Source organism: Vicugna pacos, chromosome 21 (genome assembly GCF_048564905.1).
Source record: "Vicugna pacos chromosome 21, VicPac4, whole genome shotgun sequence".
Lineage (NCBI taxonomy): Eukaryota > Metazoa > Chordata > Mammalia > Artiodactyla > Camelidae > Vicugna > Vicugna pacos.
The window spans coordinates 27,845,010-27,859,007 of record NC_133007.1 but is presented as its reverse complement, the minus strand read 5'-3'; the positions used below and the strand labels follow the sequence as shown (position 1 = coordinate 27,859,007).

Below are 13,998 nucleotides of genomic sequence, written 5' to 3'. Positions count from 1 at the left end.
ATAAACGTAACTTTTATATGCACTGGGAAACCAAAAAATTTGTGTGACTCACTTTTCTTGCGCTATTTGCTTTATTGTAGTGGTGGAACCCAACCCATGTATCTCCACTGTTTGCCTGTGGAGAAATTCAGTGAGCTGAGAGCTGAGGGAGAAATCAGAACAGCCCTCCATTTGTGTCATCTACGATTACAACTAGTAAATTTAAGCAAAAGAACCATGAGCTCTCAATTTGAATCTTCCCCACATTCAGTCTCGACACGAAGTAGTCAATAAATACTTGTTTATTGATTAAACTGAATTATAAAAAACAAAACAAAACAAAAAAACTTTCTTCTACTACTAAGCCATGCGGGCGGAATCCACAAAGGTAACTTCCTGGTCAAAACCCGGCTGACCCACTGTTGGTATTATGGTCTTAAAAAAATTACCCATCAATAAAGTCATACAGTGTGCAGAGGGCAGGAACCCCACTCTGCTAAGGCTGGGGCTGCTGCAGACTACCAAAGAGATGTAGATAGAGTTGACCATAGTTCTTGAACTGTCTGAAAGGCAAAGTTTTGACTTGAAAGTCCATATTCTGTCAAAATGGCATCAGGCAAAAAGCTGGGGAAGAGAAGCCCAGGTGAACCCTCAGTTCGGGTTTCGGATGCCACAGGTTGACAAAGCTGGCCGAGCTGCTGATGGGAGGGGTCTCTCCAGTTCACTATATTATAGTGTGCTTGGAGTTAAACAAAACAGAACAAAAAATGGGTGGGGAAACAGGTGGTAATGAACGTCACACCTGTATCACGAGGCTCATCACATCTTGAGCATTTCCCAGTGTGAAGGCCTATTCATAAAGGGTCACCTAGAAAAAAACCACATTGTTTATAAATCCATTTCCCCTCATTTTATTAAATGCTCCACTTATGTACATTTTAAAGACGAACCATTTACAAGCCTGTGCAGGTTGCCTCCTTGGCTCAGGGAAATGTTGCTGAAAGTCTCAGAGTGGAAAGAAGAATGGTGTCGCTGTGGGAAAGGTGGACTTGGGTTTTTGCTCTTTTTCTCTGTATGTTACAGTACATTTCAGTTTATAACCATAAGTACAGACAATTAAAAAAAAATTCCCTCATGCAAACTGTAGAAAAACTTTCTTCTCGAAGCTGGCAGTGAAAAATAAAGATTCGTGTCTTTTTCTTTGTGCGCACCCCATCTGTTTCTTCACATTCTCCTCTGGACAGTAAGAGAAACAGGACAGCCACAGGGTAAGCAGGATTTCAACAAGTGGTCTCTTTTCAAAGTTCAATACAATTCTTGCACAATTAGCTGCTGGCTGGAGGACAAGTGACCTCTTGAACAGGTATGCTGTCCACTTAACGGGAGGAAGTTCAACAGAGCAGGGGCTGCCCCTGTGAGAATGAAGACCCATCCACTTGGAATGGCTTCCACCCTAACGTTAGGTCTGTGTGATCATCTCAGTACCTCTTGCTTGCTATGACACGTGTATGATCCTCTGTCCAGAGTGATGGTGTGAGAATGGGGAAAGGGGTCAAGAATCACAAGTGCAAAGAATATTGGTTTTGTTGTGTTTTTGTTGGAGGGAAGGTGGTGAGGAAAAAAATCTAGTCATCATTCTGGATGATTAAGGTGGTTTCATGCATTTTTAAAGCCACAATTTTATATCTTAGAGTTGCTGTAGAAACCAACATCTCTGGAGAGGGAAGGAAAGAAAGGAGAAGGAAGAGAGTTCAGTGGGATTTTTTTCCATTTTCATTTTTATAGAAAAGTGTTAAGACCACAATGAAAAAACCTTTTTATCCATATATATAATAAACCAGTTTGTGAGCTACAATTTTTATCTTTCCCATCTGCAGAAATGTTCTCACACTGACAATGTTTGGAGAGCATCATGCCCAGAGACACTGGCCACACAGTAAAACAAACAAAACAAAAATCCAGGTGTACTAAGATACAATTGAGGTAAAAGGGGGAACAAAAAATTTGACATTCGCCCACGAAGGATTTTTTTTTTCTTTTTCTTGATTTTGTCAGAAAAATACCAAACACAGTGATTTAAATTTTAAAAAAAGTCACAAAAACCTGTTTTTAGCAGAAGTGAATGACCAACGGGCCAGCTCATCGGCTCAGACGTGATCGCTATTGGTTTTCCTAATCCACAAATCCACAGGGAAGTATAAGTCAACGTTGGGGGGAGTGGTGGCATAAAATTAAAAAATATAAGCCAATTATCTCACCTGGTATACCCCCTTTTCCCTAAATCCCTCTACCCTCCCTCACGACTTCCCACCCCCACTCCACACCCCCCTTCATGACCCCAACACTCAAATCTCCATCAGATCTAGGTCAGCTTCTTCAAAGCCATAGAAGGACTCGGTCTCACTTTCGCCCTCAAAGAGCTGGTGAAGGCTTTCAGGCTCAACTGTCTCTTCAGGAGATGACCTGGGTCGGGGAGTGGAAGCTGAGGGCTCTTCAGATTGTTCCCCACTCAGCTTCAGCTGCTCCTCTAGGGAGGCAATTAGCTCCTCCTGCATGTCAGCATTTCTTGTAGGTGAGTTAATGTTGCCATCAGGGCCAGGCAGAACGCTAGCCACAAGGAAGGACCGCTGAACTAGCTCTGGACAGTCCCCAATAACACCAAGCACCTCAGCCAGCCAGACCAGCACCAGCTGAAGCAGGACATCAGAATCACACGCAGTATCTGCCATTTCCCGAGCCTGCTCCTTCCACTTTTTGTGCAGGAAGTTCTTGACAGTCCGTTTAATGCATACGTCTAAGGGCTGGATTTTGGAGCTACAGCCTGCTGGGACCACGGCAGGCAAAGTGCTAGAGGCACTAAGCATGGCCAGCACCTCTTCCGACAAGTGAGTGCGGTGACAGTCCATCACAAGCATGCCTTTACTACGCTGGCAAGCTGTGTGCTTCTGCCACACTCGGGATGACCACAGCTCCATGATCTCATCGTCACTGTAGCCGCTCTCCTTTGCCTCTAGCAATATACAATCTGGCACATTTGCCGGCTGATCCATTTGTCCTCGGTAGAAAACCAGGGTAGGGAGGACAGTGCCATCTGCCAGAATGGCCAGCACCACATCGCACCACGGTTCCCCCGTGCCCACTGTCTGCAGGGCATTCTCCTTTCGGTCATCACTGCTCAGTACCTCTGTGTCCAGGAACAAGGAGATTTCATCAATAGCCACAATCATAGACAACGGTAAGTCCTGGTTGTGGATCTGCCGTTGCACAAATTCAATGAAGAGTCCTGCATTCTCTGCCACATCCTTGGGAAGAGTGTGGGCCACAGCTCGCCGAGCATGGGGAGTCAGGTGGTGCCGTAGCATGAAACGCACAGCCCACTCATAAGAGATCTTAAACCCCCCCTCCAAAGAACGTCCTATTTTGGTGGCCTTCTGGAACAAGGTCTCCTCGTTTACAGGCAGCTGCTGCTCTCGCTGGGTCAGCACCCACTCAGCCAGTTTCTCTTCTGCCTCTAAGCTCAGATATTTGCCCTCCAGATTCTCCCCCTGTGAGGCCTGGAAACGCCGAAGCCAACGCCGGATGCGTCGCTGGGGGTTTCGGAAGTGTTCAGCTGCCTGTTCTGTATTGCAGCACAGAGCAAACAGGACCACTCGAAGCTTCTTCACCGACAGCTGCTCCTTCTTGCCAACCCCACTGCTACTACCACCCCCTGAGGCTGGCTCAGGTTCCTGGGTGACTGGGCTCCCTTCATCCTGGTCATCAACATTCAGACATTCAGCCCCCTCTGCAGCCACTGGTGGAAGGGCTAAAGGCTGGGGACGGGTCGGGGTTGGTGGCGGGGTTGCAGTTGAGGCTGGTGATGGGAGTGTCTGGGCCACAGGAGCTGGGAGCTCTTCAGGCTCAGATGGGGTGGTGCCCGCAGATTTCACAGTGGCAGCTTTATTAGAGGGGAAGGAAGGGGGAGGGTACAAATTCTTCAAGTTCCGGTCATGCAATCGGTCACGAGTCTGGCCATGCCTAAAAGGGTTAGCAAAGAGATAAAGAAAAAATTCAGTTAAACTAGGAATACAAAATAATAGTAGTAGCAGTGGTAGCAGTAGTAGTAATAAAGACCAAACATACTACAAAATAGAAATTAAAGGATGAAGTGAGTTTCTGTTACCTTGAGTGAGATATCCAAGTGAGTCCTACGGAAAATGAGACAATAAAAAATGTTACCTCAGTGAAGAAACAAACCCCCCAAAGACAGAATCCTGGGATTTCAACCAAAAAAAGCAAACCTACTATCTTCCCAGTCTTATATAAACTTCAGGTTAGAATGCTTCCAACTTGGTGAATCTAAACAGTGAACAGGTCAGGTCAGGGAGATGCTCCTGACTCACAGTATGAAGCTGTATCCTTAGCTATTTTTGCCCCCTAAGCCCCATTTCTCCTGCTCACCTCGTGGCAGGATGCTACTGGATCTGTGAGAGGGGTTGAATACCAAATGCTTAGCCATGGCATCTCCCACAGAGGTAACAAAGGTACACGAAGTGCAGGCCAGCTTGGTTCCACTAAGAGTCAAGAGAACATAACACAAATACAGCAGCGACATTAGAGAGAGTTAAGCTTTGAGGCTTAATAAAGAAAAGGGGATGTCCCTTCTTTATTCTCTGTCTCAAATTAAATCATATATCCACCCCTCGAAATAATTAAAAGGATTTAATGTAAAAACTTGAAAAAATTAAGAGATCATCAGTAAGTTTTTCCTTACCTCACAGAATTTTTAAACAAAGCCAAATACTTGGGGCTCTTCCGCGGAACATGATTGCTGAGAAAAATAAAGCAGAGGTATGAGTTTCGGGTTCTGCTTGCTAAACGAGACCATCAGCTACCGACAGTGCCCAACAGGAGAAACACCTCTTCAGTCCACTGTAACCCCAACTCAAGCCTGTTTTCCTATCACATTAATATGCAAATGAATCACGGGGGTGGGAGGGAATCTATTAAAAGGGACATTCCGGTTGGGGGTGGGAGTGGTAGGGGCCAGAGGCTGCACTTCTAAGAAGCTCCCATCTACTACTGTTAGTCCTTGTACCACATTTGGAGTGGCAAGGTCCTACAAAACCAGCACACACCCATCAAGCCAAATGAAGACTGGTCTGGCCTCCTACCTGCTAGGACAGGTGGGCCAACGGCTCTAGGAGTTAAAGGAGGAAACACCAGAAGCAGGAGAGGGAATGAAACGAGTTCTGGAGAATCTGAATTCCCAGACAGGAATACTGATTTCATTACAACTTACTTGATCATGTGGTTGGCATAAGCCCGAGAGCAGCAGGTGCTATAGCGACACAGAGAGCAGTGAACGTAAGTAGGGAAGTGATTAGGGAAATCTGGGATCTCAAAGCTGCACTCCAAACACGTCTGCCGGCCCATGACACTCCTGTCAACAAACAAGGAAAATTCTCATTACTGCTTCAGGGTCCTGGAATTGTAGGAGATATACACAACAGATCCTGCTTAAAAGGTTACCAGACTACACTGGCTATCAGGAATAGCGGTGCCCACCCGGCCCCCAGCCTCCAGAAGAAGGCACTGACATTTTCCTAACAGATCTCTTCTGGATGTTGCGCTGGACAGGAGGATAAAGGAAGACAGGCAGAGGGTCTGTTGAGGAGGTGAGCGGCGCGGCCTCATGTAGAGTGCCGGGAGGTGCATCGCTGGAGGATACAGGAACAGTTCGTGGCTGCCCTCGGGAAGCCCGGATTGTCACCTGCAAGTCAAAGGAAAGAACAATTAGACACTACCCATGTTAAACCTCAGAATACTGCAAATATCTCTATTCCTCCCCTCTTGGATCTATAAAGGAAACGTCGACAAACTACCTTGGTGCCTGGTTTCAAACCTTCCAGCTGCTTGGGTTTGCGGAAGGTTTTATGGTGCTGAAGCTTGTGTTCAATTTTGTCCTTGGCAAAGAGAAACTGTAGCCGGCATTTGTTGCAGTGATAAACATTCCTCTTCTGAAGGAAAAAAAAAAAGACAGAATCCCTTAAAGGTTCCCAGTGAATCTTCTTCTCTGAGAACGTAGATCAATGCCAACCATATCATTCTTTCCACTTTTCTGCTGATAATTTAACAGAGTAAAGAAGAAATAAACAACATAGCACCAAATGTATTATTGAGAATCAGCACCTCCCATGCTCCCAGAGAAAGGTGAACCCAAAGCCAGGATGGCCAGGGTCCTCAAATCATCTCCCCCTGACTTGCTTTAACAATGGGGATGAGTGGCTTAAGCGTTACGTGCCCCTACTACTTTATCTTCACAGTGCGGACACACAGTGCTACCTGGATATTCTTCTTTTTCTAAAACACAATAAAATGTACATGATAAAAAAAGAAAATCATATTTTTATTTGTCCTCCTTCATGTGGTCAGCATGCTTCAACTTCAACCCTCAGTCCCCTTCCACAGAAACAACGTATTACCAGTTTCTTCAGCATTCTTTCGTAGACCGTCTACACACATAGCCATATAGCAAACACATATGTTTCCAATCACCACCTCTGTTTTCCCTTCTTTTTTTTTTTTTTTTTTAACACAAATAGTAGTACGTTTCTACACAGAGCTGTTTTTCCCCTTTAACACATACATACAGGTATGCCTCCCTGGGAGGCTATTTTGAGGACTCAGTCTGCCCAGTACCGAAGTCCTTCAAAAACAGGATTCACGACTACGATTTTCTTCCCTAGGACAGCAAGGCTCTATAACCTAAGCTGAGCTGCAAGTGACCATTTCCAGGCTGCTATGTGGAAATACACTTAGTGGTGGATTATCAGCAGTCACCATGTGCAAAAGAGTGTGTGAGCCTAAGAGGGTGCTTACAAGTTGGAGTGCGGGCATGTGCGCACACACTTGTGGACGTGAGGCACAGGTGCACCCATCTTTGTTCTCTTTTGTGCTCTATGTACTTCGCCCTTCCTCCTCTGCTGGCTCCTTTCCTGTAGCATTTTAAAACAAAGGCATACCCGTTCCATCTTCAAAACAACACAGCAAAAGCAACAACAAATTCTCCCTTGCCATCTCGTCTCCTGATCTACCACCCTTGGTCCTCCCCTTCAAAAACAAACTTCTTTAAATAAGTTGTTTCCATTTCCTTACCTCTCATTCACTTGTCCCGCTGAAATTTGACTTCCACCCTGCTAACCAACAAAACGGCTAAGTTGAAGGGTGGCTTCTGAAGTTTCTGTCTTGCTGATAGCCTCCTGTAACATTTTGACCACACTCTTATCTTCAAAACACTTTCCTCTCCTCAGCTTTCTCGACACCAAGACTCTTCTGGTTTTCCTTCTAGGACTATGGTCCTGGCTTTGTGGATAGAGATTTCAACAGTCCTAAACTGTCACCTCATTTCCAATTTTGGGGATGGGGGTTTGGGGTGTAGCACAACACTGAGAGGTTTACTACCCACTGCGTTTATTTAATGATGATTCCTAAGCATCTTCCACAACCCAGGCTTTTCTCCCAGGCCTCAGACCTTTATACCCAACTGCCTATTTAATGGACAACTACACTTGATGTCCACAGATACTCTAACTCAGAATATCCAGACTTATAATCCTCCTCCTCAAATTTACTTTCTCCAGCGTTTCTATCTCGGTAATAGTCCCACCATTCACCAACTACCCAAGACAGAATCGTAGGCACTATTTTTCACGGCTCCCTTCCTACCTTCACCTAATCCATTTCCAAGTCATAGACATCATGTGTCTTCTCAGTATCCCTCAACTCTATCCTCTTTTTATCACTTTGAAGGACAACAGCCACTATCATTTTTCACTGGAACTACTGAAAAAATCTTTGTCTAGTCTCCCTAACTCTAGTCTTAATCGCTTTCAATTCATTCTCCCGAATGCAGCCAGCATAATCGTAACTAAAAGCAAATTTGAACACATCCTTCCAGGACTTAAAAATCTCTTTAATTGCTTCCTAACAACTTAAATGCTGAAACTCCTCTTCATGCCTCAAGATTCTCCATGGTCTGTCCCCTAGCTCCCAGCGGCACCCCCTGCACCCATACTCCAACCACACTGCACCTCCTTCAGCTCCCTGACCCTCCCCTGTGCCTGAGCATGCTGTGCTTCTAACCCACTTCACCCGGCACATCTTTACCTCTCCCCTTCAGGTCTGTACACCCTTTTCGCTAGAATTCTTACTAGGCTCCTAGAATACATACATTCTTTTCTATATCCTGTATTTCCCCTAATACAGTATTTTTCCTGCTTGACTGTATTGTTTAATTGTCTTATTTACCACTAAATCTGTAGCATCTTGCCCAGTGGCAGACACGTATTATTGGAATTCAATAATTTTTTTTCAAACATATGTATATTATCTTCTCTACCAAAATTATTTGCCTAGCTCAGCCCTGGCCCCAGCATCCATAAATTAAAAATTGAGAATATGGGAATTGCTTGGTGCCTGGTACCTGGTGCCTCATGTAATGCTGTTGGAATGCATTGCCATTTTTGAAGACCTTCAGGCAATAAGGGCAGAGCAGGTGCCGAGTATCCTCATGGATCATCCGAAAATGGACATCTACCTCAGAGTAGAGTGAGGAGCGATATTGACACACCTGAGTCACATAAGAGGGAAAGTAAGCTAAGAGTGAAGTGAACAACTGAGGCCTTAAAAAAGAGGTAGCAACAAAAATGTTAAAATATGAAAAAAATTTTCCTAAATGTATAGAAATCAAATTATTTTTCTGACTTTGTAATGCAGGGCTATGTCTGTGATAAATTCAGCTGTGAATTAAGATAAAGCTGGGGAAGGACAGGGAAGTCTGAGAACAATCTGCACTCTAAGACCAAGAGGAGTAAAACTTGTTCCTGTCCATCTCCAAAGGGCACGTTCAGGAGACAGACACTCCCTGAGTACACGTGTATGCTCCCTGACTGAGTTCCTTGGCTGGGTACATGCACATATTCCTTTATGTTTTCTTCCTGCACAGAAAATCCTGAAAACAGAACCTGTGTCTACTATTTCTCCTGTATCTCCTCAGTGTTCCTACAACTGAGTATATGCAATTAGGCAGTGTTCATTCTTTGTATTCAGCCTGAGAGCAAAATGGCTAAAGCTCCCTGGAGAAAAAGGCAATACCTGGCAAACATAAGGCATCTCTCCAGGCTTATGAGTATCCTTCATATGCTGGAGAAACAGTGGCTCACTCTCAAACGCCCACTCGCAGATCTTGCACTTGGCTGTAAGAAGAAAAATAATCAATAAATCCACCTGAAAGTAAGACCAAAGTCCTGCTGACTCACAGTCTTAAATAGTCAGTAAATCATTAAGTCTCTTCTATTCTTTCTTTAAAACGGTTCCATCTTAACCTCTGGGTTGCAGGTAACAACTATCCTTTTGTCTCTAGCTCAGACTTCTTTACCAAAACTCCATTCTAGATTTTGACCCCTCTACAAGACTTTTTAAACTGAATATTCTACCATCAACTGTAACTTAATTCAGTACCCTTCTGTTTCCCACTGCTTCCCTTCTTAAATCCCTACCTCCCCGGGAGCTCAAAAGTCAGGCGTTACCTGACTCCAAACCCCTGGATCCTGTCATCATCATTTCAAAATGCATCCAGGAACTGTCACTTCTCCATTCTCACAGGCAAAAACGTGGCAGAAGCCCATATGACTTCCTATTGCTCATCAGCTGGCTTCTAATACCTCCTGTGACTCCAATAAATACAGTATCTGTTCTTTACATGTCATTGCCAAATGAATTTTAAAAAAATACTACATTACTTCATTCCTCTGCTCAAGGATAGACAATGGTTATCTCCTATGAATAATTCAACATTTACTGAACATTTACTAGAGTATAAATAAGGATTTGTCCTCAAAAGACTACAAACATGAACAGAACTTCTTGCTTTGTTATAAATTATTGTGTTTAGTATTAACAAATCTGAGATAATTATACTTTAAAATTAGCCATTTTACCAAGCTTTTATAAGGCTACAATTCTAAATTTTTGGCAAAAATTTTAACTGCTACATATTTTGAATTATACAGGCAAAATAAAGATAATTATTTATATTTTTCTTACTATAACTGATATTTCACAAATATGGAAATTGTAAATTTGAAGCTCTAAGCATTTATTTATTGGACAATGTTCAACCCCTGCCCCTCCAAAAGATGAGTGAAGTTGAAATGAATCTGGGACCCAGGGAAGAGATCTTAAGGAACCCAAGTATCCCCTGAAACTACCTGAAAAAGTAAAATCTGTATCTTTCTGGGAAGTTTTGTGTTTTTTCTCAAAGGTGTCTACAACCCATTTAGAACCACTGCCTACAGGTACATTAGGTGCTAGCGGGACAAAGTGAAGAAACAAACAATTCTGCTTAGAATGAGGAAAAGCTGATACATAAGCTGAACCTTGAAAGAACAGTGGTTTGCCAGACAGAGGAGCCAAGCGAAGAACATGAGCAAAGATGTGGGAGTATGGGAGTGTGTAACATGTTTGGAAAACAGTAACTAGTGGTGTAACAGTATGTTCTCCAGTTTCTCCCCCCTTACCTCTCAATTTAATTTGCTCATCTTCTTTAATTTTTTCTTTTCTAGAACATTTTTAAGCATTGGTGTTTCTTAACCTTCTGGCCAAGCCTTTTCTTATTCTCTGTTTTCCCTGGGCAATCCTATTTAGCCGCAAAGGCTTTCCTACAACCTGCATCAATTCTACTGTTATAGCTGCCACATAACGTCAATTATAACATTTATTAAGCAATTTTAAATGCATATAAGCCATGCTAAGATTTATTATCTCATATCAAAAAAGTCAGTTGAGAAAGGAACCTTAGACATCAGTGGATTTAAGAGATCTCTAGTAACCTCTCATACCTGTTCTACAGGGTAAGGAGCTTGTGTGGAAAAAGACTCAAGATGGAGAATTAGCTGATTTTCCAAAGTGGCTGTCCTAACACAGTCCCTACCAGCACTGTCATGCACCTCCTTAGCTCCTACCACAGTCTGTTTTTTTTTTTGAAGTGATTGCATTTTTTTTAACTGAAGTATAGTCAATTTACAATGTTGTGTCAATTCCTGGTGTACTATTTCAATCATACATATATTCATTTTCATATTTTTTCATTATAGATTACTAAAAGATACTGAATATAGTTCCCTGTGCTATACAGTATAAACATGTTGTTTATCTATTTTATATTTAGTAGTTAGTACCTGTAAGTCTCGAACTCCCAATTTATCCCTTCCCACCCCCTTTCCCCGAGTAACCATAAAGCTGTTTTTTTTTCCCCCCTAATAAGTCTGTTTTCTATGTCTGCCACCACGGTCTCTTGCTTTGAGAGAACAGGCAGGAACTGCTATCGTTTCTGCTTCCTGTTCTCCAAGTCTGGAAGGATAGATTCCCTATGCCTTCTAAGGCTCACCCAACCTCATCATTCATGTATTCCAAGACTTTTATCAAGCAATTAGTTCTCCCTTTCTTGAGTCTTTTTCCACACAGGATCCTCCCAACATTTGAACACGATTAAGCACCCTGAAGCATCACTTCGTCAAGCCTACCTCTTCCTTGGTCTATTGCCCTTAAACAAGTCTGAAGAAAAACACAACGCTATTAAAATTACACTGTTACCATAATTAAATATGATGATACATTGATGCTTTGGATACAATTCAGGAAACTTGAAAATGAACGAGGTATTAGATGACATTATGGATTTATGGTTAACTGTTAGGTTTTGAGAAAGATATTTTGGCTATGTATCAAAAAAAAGTCCTTATTTGTCAGCAACACATACTGAAGTATTTAGGGGTGGAAGTCATTATGTCTATAATCCTTTTTAGTTTTGAGAAAATAAGAGGAAAAAAATTTCCAAAACTAAAAAAAAAAGGACCCCAAAATATTAACATTAAAAATAGTCTACTTCTCATGCAGGATCTGTCAAAAAAGGGAGTTATAAAAAGAACCCAAGAATAAAACTGATATATACTGAGGTATAGACGAGATATTTACCTGTTTGAGTCAACAATTTCTCAGGTTTCTCATCAATGTAAATTTTAAGTCATAAGACACTCAAAAATTGTCAGGGATAAAACAGTGGTTAAGCCGAGAGAAAAAGATTCATGAGGTTCTGCACTGTTTTTTCCCTCCAGTTAGGAAAATTCTTTCTTATGTACAGTACATATATAAGCAGAGTAACAAAAACACCCCACCAGATTCTTTAAAAAAAAAAAAAAAGTTTTTCACTGGGAGCTGCAGATGAGAATTTGGGCTTCCCATCACTGACAGCAAGGAACTTTTTGGTTGTTCTGCCACTGCACTGTAGTATTATGCGGTTGCTTCCAATACCTACTCCACTCACAAGCAAATAATTAAAATCTAGAGTTCCGCTGTCTAATACGGTAATCACCGACGGTTAGTGAACACATGAAATGTGGTGAGCCCAAACTGAGATTTGCTGTGGTGTAATATACACACCAGATTTTTTAAAATCTGTTTTTTTTAAATGGAGAAAAACAAAAGTAATGTTAAATATCTCATTAATTTTAAAAATTCGATTTTATGCTGAGATGATTTTGGCTCTATGAGTTAAATAAAATACACTACAAAATTAATTCCACCTTAAAAAAATTTTATTTCAAATGGCTACTAAAAAAAATTAAAGTTACATATGTAGTTCACTGTATTTCCGATCAGCAGTAGTCTGAGCCACTCATGGCAATCCCATTTCCATTGCCAGTATGACCAAAGCCGAGGAGATATAAAGGGAAAACAATTCTGCCTTATAAGAAACAGATTCGGGAGAAGACACAGGAAGATATGGTCCCTTCTTAGTCTGCAAAATTTTATGTCTGAATGTAATGCCTGAGACTAACACAGCCATCCTGCTATGAGCCAGAGACAAGAGAACTGCTGAGAAGTAGAAGACTCAAATCCTGGGCTTGAAGCCTGCTCCACCTTGGGTCCTCTCAGTTAAATGTTGCATTAGTACATGTCCTTAACCTTTCCATTTTTAGTCCAGATTTTTAATTTGCAGCAAAAGCATCAATGTGCATATTTCTGTCTTTATGTGTTTGCTCATGCTGTTTCCCATCACCTAAAAACTTTTCTTACTACTTTCCATCTAAAATCCTTCTTGTATTTAAAGACCCTAAAAGTTTATGCATTAATTCTGTGAAATCTGGCCACAAAGATCTTCTCCTTCTCTGACAGCATAAAATACATATGTTTATAATAAATATATTGTCTTATTCTCACATTTTCCTATAGTTACACAATTTCTGTCTCTTCAACAAAACTAGAAATCCCTTAAAGGACACAGGAAATATTTGGACTCAAATCCTCATAAAATCACCTTATTAGAGATGTATGCTCTTAAGCAAATGACTTAATAGAAGTCAGGCTTTTAAGAAAATAGAGTAAATGAAGTAAGGAACTGACTATGAATATGCCAAGAACTTTCTTGACACTGTTACTCAAATATAAACAAACATAACGTGCCACCCCCAATGCTTCACTGAATGAAGAGCAAAGTCTAAGTACAACCCTAGAGTTTAAGAACTTTCAAACTTACTAGTCGATTCGTAGGGACTGTGAACATTTTCCAAGTGGCACTGGAGCTGGAAGGGAGTGGAAAACTGACGATAACAGTGCTGGCAGATAGTATGACCATCCACCTCACCATTCTGCTGATCAAGTTCTACGTGGTGTTTCATATGGTTCATAAATCTGTAGCACAGAAAAGTACAGAAAGCATAAAAAATCAGAAGTCTTGGAGTAATGTAACAGAGGAATCACAGAACAAGACATTGTGTTACTACCCACCTCCTGCCCAACTTCCTCTGTTTGGGGCAGCCCTTTTCTGAGTCCCAAACTGAGAGTTCTTGAAACTTTTCTGGGGAAGGAGACGCACTGGTCTCACTCTACCCAAAGTTGTCTTTTATTTATTAACACAATCTCCTTCCACAGTACTAGTTATTGATTTAATAATGATACTCCTTAGCCAGACAGGGTAAC

At 41.9% G+C, this 13,998-nt stretch overlaps 1 protein-coding gene across 7 annotated transcripts in view; it reads right to left on the bottom strand.

Moving 5' to 3' along the window:
* Positions 1–874: 874 nt before the first annotated feature.
* The window catches only part of POGZ (pogo transposable element derived with ZNF domain), a 40,049-nt gene continuing 26,925 nt past the window's right edge, over positions 875–13,998 (bottom strand). For 6 of the 7 annotated variants that reach the window (XM_015250147.3, XM_072946572.1, XM_006216986.4 and 3 more), the window contains 10 exons: positions 13,556–13,710; positions 9,115–9,215; positions 8,444–8,590; positions 5,844–5,978; positions 5,559–5,731; positions 5,261–5,401; positions 4,733–4,789; positions 4,420–4,532; positions 4,142–4,166; positions 875–3,996 (listed from right to left, as the gene is read on the bottom strand). In XM_015250147.3, the coding sequence (XP_015105633.1) occupies positions 2,325–3,996; positions 4,142–4,166; positions 4,420–4,532; positions 4,733–4,789; positions 5,261–5,401; positions 5,559–5,731; positions 5,844–5,978; positions 8,444–8,590; positions 9,115–9,215; positions 13,556–13,710 (2,719 nt within the window). In that variant the 3' untranslated portion in view covers positions 875–2,324. The remainder of the gene's footprint in view (positions 3,997–4,141; positions 4,167–4,419; positions 4,533–4,732; positions 4,790–5,260; positions 5,402–5,558; positions 5,732–5,843; positions 5,979–8,443; positions 8,591–9,114; positions 9,216–13,555; positions 13,711–13,998) is intronic. The other variant, XM_072946573.1, reaches the window with a different exon arrangement.